The sequence below is a fragment of the Phalaenopsis equestris genome, unplaced genomic scaffold (assembly GCF_001263595.1).
Source record: "Phalaenopsis equestris unplaced genomic scaffold, ASM126359v1 Scaffold000744, whole genome shotgun sequence".
NCBI classification, from domain to species: domain Eukaryota; kingdom Viridiplantae; phylum Streptophyta; class Magnoliopsida; order Asparagales; family Orchidaceae; genus Phalaenopsis; species Phalaenopsis equestris.
In genome coordinates, this window is record NW_018165184.1 from 69792 (window position 1) to 90546 (window position 20755).

The 20755-nt window shown below is 33.7% G+C and overlaps 1 protein-coding gene across 2 annotated transcripts in view; it reads left to right on the forward strand.

The window, feature by feature from the left end:
- Positions 1–20755, forward strand: part of LOC110030622 (protein downstream neighbor of Son-like) — a 41856-nt gene that overhangs the window by 10819 nt on the left and 10282 nt on the right. For both annotated transcript variants that reach the window (XM_020733425.1, XM_020733424.1), the window contains 2 exons: positions 9862–10076; positions 10163–10258. In XM_020733425.1, coding sequence (XP_020589084.1) covers positions 9862–10076; positions 10163–10258 — 311 coding nt within the window. The remainder of the gene's footprint in view (positions 1–9861; positions 10077–10162; positions 10259–20755) is intronic.

Below are 20755 nucleotides of genomic sequence, written 5' to 3' on the forward strand. Positions count from 1 at the left end.
CATTGAATTATTTTAGTTTCACTAAGTTAGACTTTTTTTTGTTTCATTAAATTATTTTAATTCAATCAAACATTTGAATTTATTTTTAAAATATTAAAATTTATTAATGAGACTATTGATTTAATAAAATCATACATCAATATCAAATTTTTATTATTAGTGATTGGAAAGTAATAACAAAATTAAGATGAAAAGAAATTATTTCTTAGCCTTAAGTTAGCTTTTGCTTGGGCAGTTTTGGCTTAGTTAATAACAGGTAGGATCAATCGTCCCTGTTATTGTTTCTAACCTCTCACGTAACACAATACTCACGAAAAAACTTCCTACGATTCCAGAAGCTGAAATTGCAATTGCAAATACTCGGTTGCCTGCAACGTGCTACATCGTGATCTCCTGCTATCCTATTTGAATGCCTTACCTATTCAATACGAGTGCACGACTCACTCAATCTCCTCTTCCTTATTGAGCCCTTGTCTACGATTGATCCCTCTTCTAACTTAGATTTCACCTTCATTCTCAGCAACAAACACAATCAAAACTGATGCTAGCATCCCTCATGCGAGATGGTGTACTCGTCGACAAAGCCACAAGTCCAACTCTTGTTAGTGTCACATTCCTCTTACAAACTCCTTGCTCGATACGAGGCATAAACAACATGCAAGCTCGCACACACTCATGGTTCAACTCGTCATTGCTCTTGGTTTTGCTCTAGCTCCTCGATCTCGTTCACTTCTTCCTTCAAGCTGCTTGATGATGCCCTCTGTTTGTTCTCTTTCGAATTCATTTGAAATGGAAGTGAGGTTGCTTGCTCGATGTCCCCGCATTTCCTCGTCTTCTCTTAAAACTTGATTTGTTCACTTCTCATTGTAAAGTGTGCATTGCAAAAAAGTTGAGCATTACACAATCCTATTTAGACTCCATCTGGATTCCATCTTTGTCATTTAGGATATATTGGGTGGTTACCGGATAAAAAATTTATCAAATTCTTAGTTATAATAATTCAGCAATGAATCATTTAATTGTTGTTTCTTTTCATAGTTTCTTAGGAGCAATGGGTTCCCACGTCAAAGGTGGTTTTTGATGCATGTCTTCAGGTATGTTTGTGGCGACTGTTGTTTTTTTTTTTTTGAGAAACAACTGGGGAAGCAACTTTATTGCTGCTGTCAAAAAATTGCTGCTAAGTAGCAGTCAGTCTGTTTAGATAACTTGACATGCTGCAACTTTTTCTGATAGAATAACAAGTATTTTTGTATATGTAAATTAGTTGAATGACTGCCGTATTCAAAATAATTATAGTAAAATAATAGAAACAACTTCAACAGTGCAAAAAATATGTTGGTAATTCTATTTCTCTAATACATCAATTTTAATACACCACTTTATGCATAATATCACAATAATAAAAAATACAAAAACAACAAATAATGCTATAATGACGTTCACCTTCTGTCTAGATGATCAAATTGTCGGAATAACTTTCTATCATAACATTTATTCTGACTTGGTCACTATTTGGAGTGAAAATCTGCATATCATCAACTCATCAAATAAACCTGCAATCTTCATCTATCATATTTCTGGGACAACAATAAAATCTCCTCTCATAGTATCTTCCATTCTTGATGTGTATTCGGAACACTGCATGCCACAATGACTGTACAAAACTATTGAAGTACTTGATAACTTTGAACTCATTCTCCCGAGATTGTAATACATTATATTTTTAATCGATAAATTAGACTATATATGCAATAAAACAAAAAAAAAAGTTCATAATCAGAAGAAAAAGCACAAAAAAATATGCCACTCTAATGTTATAACCTTAAAAATTAAAATTTTAAAACATGGAAGACAGAAATCAATCCTCAATACATCTAAAATAATAAACATCTACTACAAAACAATAGTTACATATACTCGATCAATTAACGAATGCATCTGTAATCTCTGCTTAACTTGATCATCTCCTTAACACCTTCCATATCGAGTGTGTTGAAGTCATTCAACCTAAATTCTTCCTCAAGTAATGATTATCTTGCCCAATGTTCAAATGCTTCTACAGATATGTACGATGACATATTGTAGAGTATGACCCACTTTTTTCCATATGTCGAATGCTCTCTCGATAATACTTTGTAATTATCATTTGTCTGATGCACTCAAAACTAGGAAAGTGATACCTCTTATCGACATATTTTAGGGTATGACCTACTTTTTTCATATGTTGAATGCTCTCGATAATATTTCGTAATTATCACTTTGCTGATGTACTCAAAATTATGAAAGTGATATCTATTATCAGGAAATGGTTTTAAGAAATCTCATTACGTGAGATATCCGAAATCAATGAGGTAATATTTCAATGATTAATGAAATTATTAGGATATCACTTTAAACATAACTCCTCATATACTATCATTGATGTACTAATCGGGTAGAGTAATTGGAAATTTGTATTCACGCCGTCGAATAACAAATTAAAATATGGACAATCATGAGCACTCCCTTCCACGACTATTAAGAAGGTAAAACAAATGTTGAAGTCGCAAACAACTAAGATATTATGTATTGTCAATCTATAACGTCCGATATATGCAATTTTATCGCTCTTCCCAACATGTGCATCAGCATTTGTGTCATCAATTGCGCTTATATAATCTTATTTAAAATATTCATGATAATTTTTTTGATAAAACATGTATACAAATTAAATTGATAATGCAATTAATATTTAAAGAATGACATGTATTTCGTATTGTTATGGATTTCTCTTAGGGTATGCCAAAAGTATGATCAATGGCTTTGAAATTCTAACCAAAGAGTTAACCCTAATATTGAAATAATCATTGATCGCCTCGCTTGAATGTTGGAATTGCTTGGAAGCGGCACAAATAACTCATTTTGTGACGGTATATAAATTCATAGATAGTATTTTTGTAACCGTAAATCGGGACGATCCATATAAATTATAATTATTCTCCAATTCATCCAACAAATCACAAAAAAATTTCTTGACATCCGAAACATATGAATTTTTTCCGAATGATTTAGAAGTAGCTCACCAATCCATTTGTCATCCATAAATGAGGATGATGCACACGGTGTCTGGCACAAATATGTCTGATAGTTTTATTGATAAAATATATTGTTGTAGTCAAAATTGTTGTTCGTTGCATTGTTTTTATAATTTCATTTTCATTTAATTAGTCCATCTAACTATTTTATATATGTTAGAATATACAAAAAAATAACAAGCTAGTTTATAAGTGATCAAAACACAAATAAAGTTCTGTAGTTTGTGCAAAACATACATTATCAAATGTCACATAAATACAACACAGGATATTGTTCCACATGAAAGTTCAAATTATTACATACTATTTAGAAAATAAAATTAAAAATACTAAAATTAAATCGACTAATTGTTTAAAAAATTGTGGAGATAAGGAATCTTCCATTCCGATACTATCATAATGAAAGTTTCCCACTTTATTTGATTATCTAGAAGTTATATAACAAATAAATATAGCGAGATATCATCGAATATCTCAGGGATGGAGTCCATTAGCTTGACGATTTTTGTTAGTTGGGTATTTTGGAATAGCGTGCGAGCACTGAACATCATACTGATGCAGGTCGTAATGAGCTGTGAAATCTGCTTTGAAAAATGTTGGGCTCCGCCCTTCATTTTTTTTTGCACTTCTGGGTGGAGGGTGCAGAGTTTTTAGAATGATTTGATTCACATTTTTCCCTCTCCTACGGTGCTTCTTCATGGACTTCATTTGAATGAGCATATTCTCCTTCATCCAATTTCGGGGGAAAGTTCTGTGTTGTAGTCCAAACATTGGAGCTTATAGCCACAACACTAAGAAATATAAAATCAAGTTTCTTAGGGTCTATGTCCAATATCCTGATTTTTTTGCATTGGGCAGGACCTATAATTGATAGAATTATAGTTTAATTGATATGAGAATATAAAGAATTCATATAATATTTTCTAGTTACTAAAATTGTTTTCTTTCTACCACTCAGACGCATCAACTGTTTTCTTAACAGGGTCCCAACATAATCTAGTTACCCTCTTTAACACCTTTCACAATTTTTCAATCTTTTTTTAAGTTGGTTCCCATTTGTTCTTCAACTAAGTGCTATCATATAGTATTCCTTTTTTTGTTTTGAAATTTTTTAGCGTTTTGCCAACATTTTTTATTGAAATGCGTGATTAGTCTATTGCTTATTTCTCTCTTTCAAGCATAAATCACTAACTAGAATCTTTTCCTCTTCTTCCAATTAGCTGATATGCTATATTCCTTTTGTTTTCTCATCTAGTGTGCCAAGAATATAAAACATTTAGAGGAAATTATCGCATATAATTAAAAAGTAATTAAATAAGTTGAAATAAAATATCAAATTAGAGCTTAGTGAGATCAATTTAACGACGATTGCACCATTCAGTATTATCAACTACTTTCGGTAATTACATAAACTGTGGTTGCAAAACTAGGTAATATTTTTTATCGAGTTTGTTGGGTGTGTTGTATGACCAATGAGTATCTATGGATGAGTGTGTTGGGGGTGTTGTAAGACCAAATAATATTGGTGGTTGACTATATCGTGTGAGTTTTAAGATTAGGTAGTATCTATGGTTGATTGTGTTGTGTAGACTTTAAGACCAAGTAGTATCCTTGGTTGACTGTGTCGTGCGAGCTTTAAGGCCAAGTAGTATCTGTGGTTGACAGTGTCGCACGGGCTTTAAGACCGAATAATATCTATGGTGCAGCCTTTAAGTCCAGGTAGTATCTGTGGTACGACATCCAATGTTTGCAAATAAGTGAGGACAATCATATGAATCACAAATAGTGATTAGTTGAGCTCTTTAATTTTTTTAATCATTGCTCTACATTACATTACAAAAACCCACATGCCGTCGAAACCCATATGCCGTCGAAACCCACATTACATATGTCATGCACGATGCTATTACAATAATAAATATAACAACATGATTATAAATGCAGACAAGGTGGAAAACCACATAGCCACGAAAATGAGAAATAGTTATATGAATGCATTAGAGTTAACTTGTATCTATGCAACCATCCAAATATATATTTAAAAACCAGCAATGCTCATATACTTCAATACAAGATGAAGCATTTACTTGCATACTATATTTTGCATTTATATAACCTAAATATTTTCGTATCACATAAAAACGATCGTTGTACCAACTTTAAAAAAATGAAATACATTTTTCAATGCGTAGGCAAGATGCCTTGTATGTAAAAATAAATTACCAGATCATGTTTTCTCCTCACACATCATGGATTATACACCGCAAAATCCGAAAGTCATACTAAGTCAACCTAGAAATATAACCAATACCAACACAAATCCAATAACAACCAACCAAACGTCAACCAAAGCAACCCTAATCATAGTCAAGCAAGCCCAAACCAGAGCAACCACACCCAATAAAACCCTAGCCAGAGAAAGCCTAACCACAACCAATAAAATCACAAACAGAGCATGACAATCACAACCAACCAAACCCCAAACAGAGCAACGACAATCACAACCAACCAAACCCCAAACTGAGCAACCTCCAAACAAAATAGCATGTAATGCATACCTTAAACCGAATAGAGAACACAAATCTTATGTATTCGCAAAGCTCACACCTAAACTTTCAACATTACACAAAGAACAACACAAATATTTAAATATGTTATTCACTTCTTCTATAAATATGGTAAATTGTCCATGCTATTCGCAAAGCTCAAATTTATGAAAGAAAAATAAAATAACCACCAAATGTTTTGAAGGTTGTCTCAGCCTTTCTTGAACTAGGTTATGTAAAAATGGCAACTGTCTGTATCCTTAAAATCAGCTAATGGTTATATATCACCATGAATTGGGCTATTTGGGTAATTTTTATCCATGAAGGGCATTTTGAAACTTCTAAAAAAGCTGTGACCATTTCCAGCAATTTTGTGTCCTTGCTTCATTTTACTGATTTTTAATAGTCAAGTATTTTTTTTTAAACTTTTAAAAGTAGTGCTTGATGCATTTTATTTACTTTTATAAGGATCAGGGCTCTTTTTATATCGTTTAAAACTTATATGGTCCCCTGTGAAATCATTAGAAGCCTAAAGAATTTTGACAATTTCCTAATTTAAGGCATTTGAATCAATTTTAGGATCTTTTAAAAATTTTATAGCCCTGGAGCTTATTTGTGATTTTGTAATCCACAGAAAAAGAGAGAGCACACCCAAGCTGACAAAAAAGACCCCAAGGCTTACTATATGGCATGCTTGGCCCCATGAATATAAACTATGACCTATTAAACGGACAGTTCAATTGTGTGACTTTAGACAAAGTAGAAAAATACCATAATATGCTGATGATACCCATTTATTTGATTTAAACACTTTGAGTGGGATGTATGTACTGTAAGATACATTTGGGTTAATCTTGTATATTTTGATTTCTTTGTTGACTTTTGTGCATAACATATGATATGCTTTATGTTTCTGTAAGATATGCTCTATTTATTTTGGTTACCCGGGAGCATTTTGGGAGCCTGATTCTTTTGGTAATTTGTTAAGGCTTTTGGATAGGTTATCTGAGATTATGATGATGCCATAGAAACATAGGCCTTGGATAATCCTAATAGAGAAAAATAATGGAATCTTGAAATAATTCTAGGACGCATGGTTTCCACCATGACTTCGACGTTTTTCCCTTGCCGTCTACAATGTTTAAGTTGAATGGTAGGCATGTCAGTTTCTTTTGAGGTCTTAGTTCATTAGCAAAAAAATAAAACAAAAGAAAAAAAAAGAAAAAAAAAAGATGAAGAGGTCTTTTTGGCAAACTAATGTTGCAAGCAAGCTTTCTTGCAATAAATTAACATAAATAAGTATTAGCAATTGAAATAAGTAAGAAAAAAAATTAGATTAAATTAATATGCATGTCCTCTAATGACAAATAAATTAATTAGAAAAAAAAATCAAAAGCTAAAAAAAATTTATGAATGCTTACCTAGATATGAAATATTTTGTATGAGTGAATCATAGTCTACTCGAAGGGTAATAAAAATGAAATATGCAAGGCGAGACTTCGGAAAGGGAAGAGGGGGATAGGTTGCTGAGTGCTGAACGAATCATGGCCTATGGAAGGGCAAAAATCATATATACTATTACATAATTAATGTAAATTTTTTTATTAATAAATATATATTATATATTTATATGATGATAAATTAATTATTATAAAGAGGCTTGATGGATCAAATATGGTAAATAATGATGTACTAAGTTAATCTATTGGGTTAATTAATAACATAATTATATAATTAGTAATTAATCCTAAAATATTATTGATATTAAATTATAATATTTTATTATTAAATATGCAATTAAATAAGTCCTAAATCAAAATTTTTTTATTAGTTATCATTTAGCTTAATATCGAGCATGCATCAAATTACTTCTTGAACAATAAAAAAGTTTATTTTTAATTATAAATAAATAATTCAGACTATGTTTAAACTTGGTTTATTTAACCTTCAAATTTATAAAAGAATTTAAATTTGTTTATTTACTTGTTTGAACAAAGTTGATTGAGTATTAATCGAGCCGAGTTTGAGTTGCTCGTTAAGTGTTGATTCATTTGCATCTCTACACGTAAACAAACTAAGGAGATTTGTAACTCTTGACAATCCTTACAATCTAAAAAGGAACACAACATATAACTCATCATGTTGACAATCTAAGAATACTAGCCATACAATTAGACAATTTGCCCGACATTTCAACACACATGCTCTAGAAGTTGTATCATCAATCACCAGTGACTTCCTAGTGATGACCATTATCAGGAGGCATAATGTATCAATATTTGATGCTTCTCAACATTTTATGCAAAGAATGAGAAAATGGATAATAAGCGTGATGATTTATATAATTGGTGCAGACAACATAACTCGTCAAATGAGAGGTCTCTTAGTCTTGGTAGTTTGGCAGTTACCAAAATAAAAATGTGAAGGCACAAGATTCTAATTTTTACCATGCTAACATACAACAACAACAACAAACCTTTATCCCACTAAGTGGGGTCGGCTACATGAATCTTTTTTCTCCATTTTGTCCTATTGAGTGTCATATTTTTATTTAATTCTAAAAGATTAAGGTCATGTTTTATAAAATATGCCCAAGCATTTTTAGGTATACCTCTGCCTTTCTTAACATAAGTTGAATCTAAAATATCTACTCTCCTAATCGGATTATCAGATAGTTGATGTTTTATGTGACCAAACCATCTAAGATGACTCTTCTTAATCTTGTGTGCAACTGGAGCTACACTAACCATTTCATTGATAGATTCGTTTTACATTTTGTCTCTAAATGTTAAGTGACTCGTCCACCTAAGAATTCTCATCTCAACAGCACTTAACTTAGTTTTATGCTTCTTTTTTAAAGGCCAAAATTCTACACTATAAAGCATTGTAAGTCTCATCTCCATCTTATAATATTTTTCTTCAAGTTTAAGCGATACTTTTCTATCACACAATAGGCCTGATGCATTCCTCCACTTCAACCAACCAACCTGAATTCTACTAAGAACATCCCCATCTATATCACCATCACTTTGAATAGTAGACCCAAGATATCTAAAACGTTCACACCTTTTAGCAGTAGACCCAAGATATCTAAAACGTTCACAGCTTTTAATGATTTTATCAACCATGCCACTAGAGCTACTACTAATAAAATTATATCACCCATACAACCATGCCACTAGAGCTACTACTAATAAAATTATATTTCATGTATTCAGTTTTAGATCTACTCAAACGAAGGCCTTTAGATCCCAATGTAGACCTCCATAATTGAAGTTTTTCCTGAACTCCTCTCGTCTTATCGACTAGAAGGATATTATCAACAAAAAACATACACAAAGGTACATCTTGTTGTATATTCCCAGTAAGAGCATCCATAACTAAAGCAAATAGATATGGGCTTATGATCCTTGATGTAATCCCTTGATGTAATCCAACTGAAATAGAAAAATACTTGGTCAATCCTCCTTCTATTCGAACATAAGTAATATCTTTATTATTTATGCATATCTTTAATGACTTTAATATAAGTTGTATCAACACCTTTCTTTTCTTGAACTCTCCAAAAAAGTTATCTTGGAAGCTTATCATATGTTTTTTCTAAATCAATAAAAATCATATCTAAATCCTCTTTTCTCTCTCTGTACTTCCCCATCAAACCTCTCAATAAATGTATGACATCCATAGTAGACTTGCCCTACAAAAATCCAAACTGATTAAGAGTGTTTGCAAAAATCCAGCAACCTCTCCTATAATTTTACCATGCTAGTATACAAAACTCCATCAAACCTCTCATTGTATCACGTCTTAACCTATGTTCAATTACCCTCTCCTATAATTTTACCATGCTAGCATGAAACACAATATTCATATCGATATGCCAATAAATTAAAAGTAAATATGTTTGACACAGTCATTTTATTGTTTCAAATAGTTTAATGTGTTGCTATGAGTGTTTGCATACTAATAAAATAGGATTTTTCATGTGCAAGGTATTACCATCATGTATTTCTTTGATTCAGGGTTTCAATTTATCAAGCACTTTTGTATAATCATTTGTTAAAGTAGTGTTTGGAAAGGGTTATAATTAAACTTCATTTTGTATTGAAGTTATGTTTGAGCTTCGTATGCTTCTTAGTTACAAATTTTATTTGCTATGTAGTTCCACTACTGTTTTTATTTTTCCATTTTATTATACAAATCATGGTGGATTTTTTCTTCTAACCGCCAATCTCTTTTAGGTGTCACAGAGTAAATGCTACCCCTGCTTTCTTTGAAAGTGAGCAACACACTTATAATTATCTTTCCAACACGGACCAACAAACTGCTTGTAAACTAGGACACGGTACACCTACTGAAGTCATGTATTCTAAAGCTATTCAATCTTGGGCATTTCCGCAATCTCTATTGCCTACTTCCATCATTATTGCAATGACTTTATCCGCTACAAAAGGAGGTTTTTTCACTTCACCTATAGCTCCTTATCTTTTTGTTTAAACTGCTATATTAACATATTGTATATTGTTTCTGTTTGTAATGTAGAAACAGAATTTTTATCACAAAGACAACAAGATTGGGAGGATTCTTTTTCAAACCTCTACTACATGCTTCGAAAGAACATTTGTAGCATGTTTTATGGTATGTAAATTATTTGTTTAAAAATTGTTGTTGACTTGAATTATAATGTTTTGCTTGTGATTATGGTGGATTAATTTATCATTAGCTTAATTTTAAATTCAGTGTTTGTTTAAGGTTGATAATTAATGTTTTATGTTTGTTACTTTTGGATAAAATTGTATGTCCCTAATCTCCTTTTTTTGAACTCATTGAGAACACTTGCTTGCACCCCTCCAACATCACAAATCACACCTCCTATGATTTTGTACATCGGCGTTTTCCCTCTCTTGTTATATCTTCCATTCTCTGCCATCTTCTCACTGATGCATTTCTGCTCCCTCCTTTTGAACTCTCTTCATGTGATGCCCTAATCTCCTTTTCTTGACCTCATTGAGAAAACTTGCTTACACTCCCTGTACAAACCACATCTTCACCTCATGCCTTCATCGTTCAAGCTGGCCCCACAATTGATGAATGCTTTTTCCATTTCCCATCATTAATATCATTGACAAATCATCTCCTTAATCGCCGCTCTACTTGATGTCCTCACCAAATTTTACTGCCAAATTTTGCTGCAAGTAGCAGTAGAACCCGCCACATTCAGTTCTCCACACTACTATCATCTTTTATCCTACTTCACGATAGTTTTCTCTTTCACACACTAATGTGGGAATAAAGTTTGAATTAACTGTTGATTTTAGTTTCGTTGAGTTTAAGGGTTGTTGATCTTGGATCAGATGACCGTGAAAACTTATTATCACTGTTCTTTGATTCTACCGAGAGCGGAGACCACTATTTGCACTGTTGTTATTCATCAAACCATAGTTTGAAGACCTCTTTGCCATAAATGTTTGATTTGATCAAATGATTGCACCTCTATGTTGATCTTTGATCCAGTTCGAGAAGAGATTTCTTCATCACCGGTAACTGTGCTGGGCTAAAAGTACAATGGCTTGCATTACTGGGAGGGGCTTACACAATCGTCGGATGACTTACAGCTTTGACATGCTCAGGACATCACTCTGGTCACTGTGATAGGTTGAGTTTTGTTGCCCTCTTCTGAGTCACATCAGCTGGAGGGAAGCAAACAACTTGGGCATTTCTGTATGTAATGACTTGCATCAATGTTTGAACAAGTAAATGGAAGAAGCAATGATGCTATGGGGCCCACTATCTTTATATTGTTATTATTTTTTGTTTAAACCACATTCCATTGGACAATAAGGAGATGGGATATAATGTTGACCTTAGTGTGTTCGGCTTTTTGTTGCTTGTAGATTGAAGCAAAACCTTTGCAGCAATTTTGTTCCCTGACGATTTGTTGTTATATAACAAGAATGGGACTAATATAGGTACAACAAACAACAAACTTTGCTGGCTTTTTCTGAATGAACATCTTGGCTTCCTCTAGAATTTGAGGTTGATCATGTTATTGACCATATGGGCACTATAGTAACTTCAGAAATTATTGGACGGTTTTATTGGATTAACACTTTAATAGATTTAATTTTTTCATTTTTTAAAAGAATGATGGTCACTATGATTATTTGTAGGCTACAATTGTTGAACAAGGTGATTTTGTAGGAAAAATTTCTGATTTTGTAGGAAAACTTTATGGTATTAAGATGGATAATTTATTTGTTGGTGGCAAGAGGTCCAACGATTTGATTCTAGATTGAGCGAGCATATTACTCTAATGATCAAGAAATATCAAAGATATCATTTTAGCCAAGTGTGATCTTTATTAATTTGTTCCTGATGTGAGTAAGATTTCTTAATATATTCTATAGATTTGTTGGACCATTATTTTTGTATGTTTTGATATAACTTTGATACTATAATATTGTCAACACCAAGTAAAGCTTTACAATAATAGGGGATAATTCAATGACTACCAAAGAATCAAGGAATCGCTTCTTGTAATCTACATTCCAATGCTTGAGTTTCAGTTTGATTATTAAGTGCTACATGTGAGTGCATAGCTTTCGATTGTATCTCCAAAATGTTGATGCAATGATTAAGACAGAGAATAGACTTAATTTGGATTTGAATGGTATATGTTGATTGTTAGTTATTCGATTATCTTGAATAGCTTACCCTGGCTAAGCTAACTAGAAAACCTATGGAATTAGAGTTTTAAAAATGATTAAGATAGACAATAGACTTAATTTGTATCTTCAATTATGTTAGAAGGATTTTGCGAGCCTTAGTGATTCTTTTGTGGAAAGGATTAGTGATGGAAGGTTGGGACTGAACTTTATTACTAGGGTATTTTTATTTTTTGTTGGAAACTTTGACATGTACATATATGATGGCAATTATTTTCACAACTTACATTTGAATTTGACCATATACGTGCCTATAAAGAACTGAGCTAATGAAGTTAAGGTGGTTATAACTGATGATAAGCCATAAAATTAGCATCAATTACCATTTTAAAATAGTATATATATTGGTTATTGCATTGTGCAAAAGTAGTACGTGTGCGGTAGGAACTTGCTCAATAAGATGAGCTTTCCAGTTGGACATAATATGAGGTTTAAATTATGATTTCTTGGCATGTTTGCTGGATATAATACAGTTCACTGTTCAGTGTTCCGTCTTAAATTCAACTAAGATGACCTTGAACTCTGAAAAAAATAATTCAAGAATTATGGGTGGCACTTGGCAGCCTTGAATTTAAAATCATATGGTTGTAATAGTGATTTTACATTTTCAATCACAAAATACGAGGAAATATAAGAAGAAATCTGCATACCAACATAAACCATCTACCAAGGATAAACCAAGGGTATAGGGAACTTTAGAAAAGGTTTTGATGTTATAGTATGTAAAAGGGAAATATTTTAATAGATGACTTTGAAATCTGAAAAAAAATAATTCAAGAATTATGGGTGTCACTTGGCAGCCTTGAATTTAATATTATATGGTTGTAATAGGGATTTTGCATTTCCAATCACAAAAGACGAGGAAATTTGAGAAGAAATCTACATACCAACATAGACCATCTACCAATAAACCAAGGGTATAGGGATCTTTAGAAAAGGTTTAAAATCTACATACCAACATAGACCATCTACCAAGGATAAACCAAGGGTATAGGGATCTTTAGAAAAGGTTTTGATGTTATAGAATGTAAAAGGGAAATATTTAAATATATTGCTAGACATCTTTTTTGCCTGATGCTTACTTTGAAGCATATAACCAGTGAACTTGGGACTTTTTTTGAGATTTTGTATGTACCTTCCCTAAAACTAGCAAAGTACATTGTTGTGGGTAGCGATGTAATTTTTATTTTCCTAGAAAACCACACATAAAATCAACTACAATTAGTTTAACATTTTTAGGGTCATGGAGTTGTGATGTTTGAGAGTTGTAAGATAAGACCCTATAAAATTGATAATGGAAAATTTTCCAACCAAGCTTACTAAATGTACATCTTTAGGTTTGTTAAGATAAAAATTGAGAAAAAGATCAAAATGATTCTCGACTATTTGTAGGAGATCAAAATGATCCCAGACTATGTAAAAGATTATTTTAAGCTTACAAAATGTACATATTTAGGCATGTAGCTTCCCTAGTACTAGCAAAAACATTAGTTGTGGGCAAATGATGTAATTTATAGTTCTCAAAAAATTACACAAAATCAACTACAATCAGTTTAACATTTTTATGATAATAAAGTTGCAATGGTTGGGAGTTGTAAGATAAGACACTATAAAATCAATAATGAATATTTTACTAAAAAGCTTATGAAATGTACATCTTCAGGTATTTTAAGTTAAAAGTTGAGAAAATGGCCAAAATAATCCCTGACTATTTGTAGGGGATCGAAATGATCCTAAATTATGTAAAAGATCATTTTGTTCTCAACAATTTAAATAAGAATCAAAATGATCCCCTTGTACCTATTTAAATAGTTTGATGGCTATTTTAGTCTTCATTTAAATAGCCTAGAGATTGAATTGCTCTTTTACGTAGTCTGTGATTATTTTGTTCCCTTGTTAATAATATGGGAACTATTCAGTTCTTTTTTCAATAAAAAGTACATCCTAGATAAGAGATTGATACAAAAAATAATGATTATGCTTTATAAAGGACTTGGTTAATGTGCACTTCACATTTGAATGTTGACCTCCATATCTGTATATGATATGGCTCGATCAATTTCAGAGAAAACAGCGAGCAACAACTGTGACAACTCATGGATCAAAGCTAAATCATTTCAAATGTTGTCAAAACCACCCAAAGATGCCTCAAACCATGAATCAGACTTTGTCGATGTTTTCAAGGTATCAAAATTATTTAAGAAGTTATCTTACATGCTCGAAAGGAGCAACCATGAAGCAAATGACGGACCTTCAACATGATGTGCTTAATCTAATCCCGATTTGTCTCGACTGCCACCAAAATTTGCTCAAACGGCCTCTGATTGGAAAACGTACAGCACTAGCATGTCCGGAATGTCAACTTTGCCTAGGGAGGATGCCCATACTGTTAGGATTTGGTACATTAGTCGATGACAGGTAAATTGACGTTTATATTAAAAAAAACATTTAGAAATAAAGAACTTTTAAACCCTCTCCATTTCTTCTCTGCTAAGCAACATTCCAATCAATCTTCAACCCATATGCTCCCGTCCACCTCCTCCAATCTAAATTTGTCACCTCACATTAAAAAAAAAATAAAAAAAATAAAAGGAAATAATATGATAACCCATTCCCTTCAGCTCTAGCTTCCCATTCATGCAACTCATCCTCCTACGCGAACTCCTCCGTACTTGCTAGCTCCTCACTTAGGCTCTCCCCATTTGCATCTCACAGCCGGCAAGCTCCTTCCCCAGTCCACCTTGCTCTCGCCTCTCTCATCATGTTATCCGAGAAATGTAACTCCTCTCATTGCTATCCTGAACTCCCATTAGTGCTTCTCTCAAGTTACACGTGCTGAGCTCTCCCTTCCGCTAATCTCTCTTTTTCTCCTACCTCCAACATCAACCACCCACTCCGGCTGTCTCCTTTTCAGCACTTGATCCCGAGCATCCGCTGACCCCAACCAACAAGATAACCTACTCCTTCACTCCAACCCAATGCCTCCATGCTTGTAGCTAAATGAGCAGCTCCTGAGCCTTTTCTCTCTTTGTTCACACACGCCTGCAGCTTGCACCAACATTTTCCCCATTCGACGCCTCCCATTCAGCTCTCCTACTTGAACATCCTCTCACTCACGTTCATGCAAGAACTGAGCTCCACCTCTTTCCATTTGACTGAATCACAATAACGTTGTAATTATCACCGCACTTTGGTTTTTACTTTATGTGCCCTCCCCTTTTGCCATCTTGCTGAACCTCTCCAGCTGGTTCATCTCTGCCCCAGCCAACACTTCCTCTATTCCTTTTTGCAAACAGTTCTCCCCTATGCTGTAATGATATGCATGTGAAACCGATCACGAGAGCAGCTCCGCTTCTTCAAGTTCACCTCATCACCTTCACAACTCCACTCAATCACACGTGCTACATCCCAATTGGAAAAATCTGTCGGCTGTTACTCACACTCATCTCTCCAGTGAAATGTGACATCGGCCCATCACACCATAAACCCACCTCAATAGCCACCATTTTCTCTACAAAATAGAGAAAGCCGTCTCTTTTCACTCAAATGCTCTATCCACCTCTCAAGCACTGTTTCTCTCTCTAGGCAGAGAGGAAGGGAAGTCTTCCTTGCTCTCTTACTTCCAAACAACCAACCCCTTCCCCTCTCTCTAAGAAAAGGAAATCAGTGAAAAAAGGATAGAAAATATTGTGATTCATATCTAAACTTGCCAAATTCTTTATCATCAACCTTGCATGGAAGATATAAAATTTGCAACTCATGATCTCCCAAATCTCAATTGTTGTGTGTTTGGCGTGATGAGCAGAATCCTATACATGCTTTTCGTAGCGTGGTTTTTGTTGCGCTATGGGGAAATATGTGAATTCTTATTCATGTATCCTATACACACTTTTCGTAGCATGGTAGGGATGAAGATCGGGTTGTGATGTTTGCAGCTGTTGTGTTTACACCATCCATACACGTTTTTCGTAGCCCGATAGGCAAACCCAACTTTCTTGAAGTTGCTCCCTACGTTGGGATGATGCCAGAAGGTTGTTAACATTTGGTCTGGACAGAATCAAAGAACATAATTTAATAGGACTTGTTAAGCACAAAAGTGACTAAAAAAAAAAAAAAAAGATACAAAATTAAAATGATATTTAATATTTAGAATATCATACAAATAAGGGTGGATTAGAATTGAAAATAAGCTCATAAAATAGCAGAGGACTTGATGACATTTACGAGTTCAAATGAAACTTGTGTTGAACCTACAAGTGCAATTGGAGTTTTCTACGTATTAATCAGAATTTTTATAATCATACACTACAAATATGTGAGGGTATATTTAAATGTTAAATGAAAGTAGAACATACTTTCAAAATGTAATATATAGCACGTCAAATGAATTGGAATAATTAGATGCAGTGTGCTTATCTAAGTGCTAACCTACGTTTAAGAAGGTGTTTCTGGGGTGCGTCTTGTCGTGAGGCATAAGTCATTTTGCCTCTAGCCCACGAGGGGGGCGTAAATCTCACGGGGCTTACGGTCGGGACGCTTTCTACCCACAGAGTGAAAGTTGTGCCAAACGAGGCGATCACCCCATTTATTAATCGAATAAAAATGAATAAATCCTTAATTTTGTAGACCTATTTGATTCACGCCAATTCAAGTGTCTCCCGCACACAGAAGATCTCCATCAACCCTCTGCTTCTTCATTGCTCGCAAAGTCAGATCGCACGCAAAGTCATAGATGATCCTGCAGTCGTCTGCGCCGTCATCCGCTTCATCCCTCGCACGTAGGTGATCCCGCAACAGGTAATTCCGAAGCCTACTTTGCTCTTGCACATAGGCGATCCCTCCTTCTGCTTCGTCATGCACGCAATCGATTCCCCCATCTCCCATAACATTTGCTTTTCTTCAACAACCCGATTGATTTGTTAAGCAAATAGATGTGCACTTTTTTTTTGGTTTACAAGTTATTAATGGATTATTTCACTGTGGCTACAGTAATTGCACTGTAGCTACACTAAACTGTAAGTTTGATTTTTTTTTTTTTCATGTTTCTTAGAGATCACACAATCCATTAACTCATAAAAAAAATTTTCATATCTGCTAAAGGTGGATTTGATTTGATTTTTTTTATTTTAATATGTAAGGTTAGTTATTGACTTGTAATGGAAGCGGGGGATTGTTTGACCGGTGGTAGTCGCACCAGCAAGGACTTTGCATGGTAATATACAACAAGCACACCCACAACAACAACAACAACAACAACAACTACAACAAAGCCTTAATCCCACTACGTGGGGTCGGCTACATGAATCTTTTTTCTCCATTGCGTTCTATTTAGTGTCATATTTTCATTTAGTTCTAATAAATTAAGATCATTTTTTTTTACAATAAGCCCAAGTCTTCCTAGGTCTACCTCTGTCTTTCTTAACATAAGTCGAATCTAAAACATCTACCCTCTTAACCAGATCATCAGATGGTCGATGTTTAATGCTCTTGTAAACATTGTCATTGCCGGTCCCAAGCCCGGATGTGAAAAGTGGAGGGTTGCGTTAAGTAGTCGACAGTCAGCGTAAAACATTTCGAAAAAATTAGGACACATCATTTTGATCATTGTGTATACAACAAACACACCCAATGAAAACTATTTCAGTTGTAAGTTTTACGATTAAGTGTGTAGTAGAATAATAAATAGGATGAAACAATATCTTGCTGTCATACACAAGGATGTTAAACCATGCACTAAAGCCCCCACTAAAGTTCAAGAGAAATGCAATAAAGCATTAGATGAAGCTGCAAAAGTCGCGGCACAAGGTGGCAGTGTATTAAGTGACATTAGAAGCTGTACGACAAATATTTATGAAGGTCAAAATACTAATGATTCATCTTTTCTTGACTTATCTCAGAGGCCACCAAGAATTAGAGCTCCAATAGATTCTCTTATGACAACACAAGCTAGGAATTCTACTTTAAATTTCAAGTGGAAAAAAATATGAAATAAACGAAGCGTGTAGGGCAATTGGTAGATTCTGCTACTCAGCCGGATTGACATTTAATGTTGCCAATGACCCATATTATATGTCTATGTTTGAAGCAGATGCAAACTTTGGACCCGGTTTTACTCCACCTACATTGCATGAATTAAGAACTTGGATACTCAAAGATGAAGTTGCTACAATCAATAAGATATTAGAAGAGCATAAAAAGACACCGAGTAAATATGAGTACTTGATTATTTCAGATAGGTTGACAGATGAAAAAAAATAGAAATTTGATTAATTTTCTTAATGAACAGTTCAGTTTTCATTATCTTGAAGATTACAATCCTAGAAGACTTGTTTTGAATTTGAATGAGTATAAGTTCTTTTGTCTCTTAATAATTTTTTAATTAAGCACAACTAGTTTATTTTTTTTATATATTCATATTTATATTCCTTATTTTTTTATACTATGGGGCTTATGACGCCTTGCTTCATGTGAACACCTTTTAAAACATTGGTGTTAAGTGAAGCCTTATTGAATATTCATAATTCAATAAATTGCAAATCAAATGCAACAAAATATCAGATTTTTAGCTCTCCGTCTCAATCACCACCAGATTTGCAACAAAAACGCACAAGCTGACAAAGGGTGAAAATCTTAGAATCAAGGTGAAATGCTTGTGCATATTCTAATGTTATTATATTTGTGCAAATAATAAAATCTAAAATATGCACATTTTGAGGTTTATTTCTAATGCTTTGAAACATGTATAATGCACATTATTCAAATGCTGTGCAATATTTTGCTAGTGTATTTTATTAGTACATCAAGATGTGCATGCAAACTACTAAGAAAGCTTGTATGTGCTCTGGTCAAGGTGCTAAATACTCAATTGTAAGGTTTGAGATTATTGTGCTGCCTCGCATAAAATATACTCTAAACACTTGCATGTGTTTCGACTAATGTGTTAAACACACGATTGTAATGTCTTAGAATTTTGTATGAACTTGCATAAAATAAGCTCTAAATGCTTGCATGTGCTGGGACGATCACTTCAAATTCTTAAAATTATAAGTATTTTGTGTGGGTTATAAAATACTTAAGCTTATATTTAATCTAATCAGAAATGGGTGCAAACCTCTTTAAGAATCAATTCAAACCAAATAGTTGAAAATACTTTCATGTGCTTCGATGTTTTCTTACATACTCAAACTTAAGCTTCTGAGAATGTTATGTGGGTTAAACACATGCTTAAGCTCAAATCTAATGTCTCAAATGATATGTAGTCATTTTAAAAATTTGCAAATACTTGCATTTTAAAAAATTTATATTTTCAAAAATTTGATTTGAATAACTAGCTCACTTTTGAATTGGTCGCTTTGCCTATAGGGCAAGTTTGTAAGTCCCACATATATCCATTTTGATCTTTTTTTATTGAGGATCAAAGTTGATTAGATTCTCTATTATGCCAGTCTAATCCTTCTCTTGATAAGGATCAGATTTGATTGGACTGGGTTTTCACTGAACCAATCCGATCCTTATCTTGAGGAGTTGTGTTGAAAGGATTGATGTTCAATGATATTCAAATTACAAGTTGCAATTAAACAATAATTTTGAATATTTCAATTTTTTAAAATTCCTCGATAACGACCATGTTGGAAGCTGTTCTCAACTAGAAGTGTTTCTCCTAAAATTTAAAAATTTTCAAATTATTAAGAATAAAAAATTTATCTAACTTAAAAATTTTTATCACCAAATGCTTAAAGCAGAAACTCATTCACCCTCCACAATCGTTTGTTGAGGGCGACAACTTTAAGATTGACTCAATTATATGAAGGGCCTGTCATATCAAGCATCTTACTACATTTTGTTGACCTCATTTTTTAGTGAGGTCTAGTCTTTCTCTTAAGGTTTAGGATCTAGCCTTAGAAATCTCCCTTTGACTATCCTCATTTTAGAAATTCAATCTACTTCTGTATCCTTTTGGAGTTTCGCGTGTGTGGTATCAACTTCTAGCGCTTAGAAGGGCGAAACCAATATGAGGGAACCCAAAAGGAGTCTCGATAGGATCTTTAAGCCTTAGGGTTGCCTTTTGCACAATTTGCACCTTCGCGCGCACAAACTTTGCTATTCGGACAGTCAACACGTTTAAATATTACAATTCGCATCGCTTGCACCATTATCTGTCGAGGACTTGAATAGATTTTGGAGACGATCGATCGCAGGTTGAAATGTTATGAAATTTGAATTTTGACGTGTTTTTGCCCCGATTGTCGACGATGTCATCCGAGCGACCCCGGATGACAAAACGGACTGCACCGGCTCGTCCGGGATGTCGATTTTGCCTAGGGAGGACACCCATTTTGCTAAGGCACTGCGCGCGAATAAATTGCATGAGATTTAATATATATATATACATATATATATATATATGTAT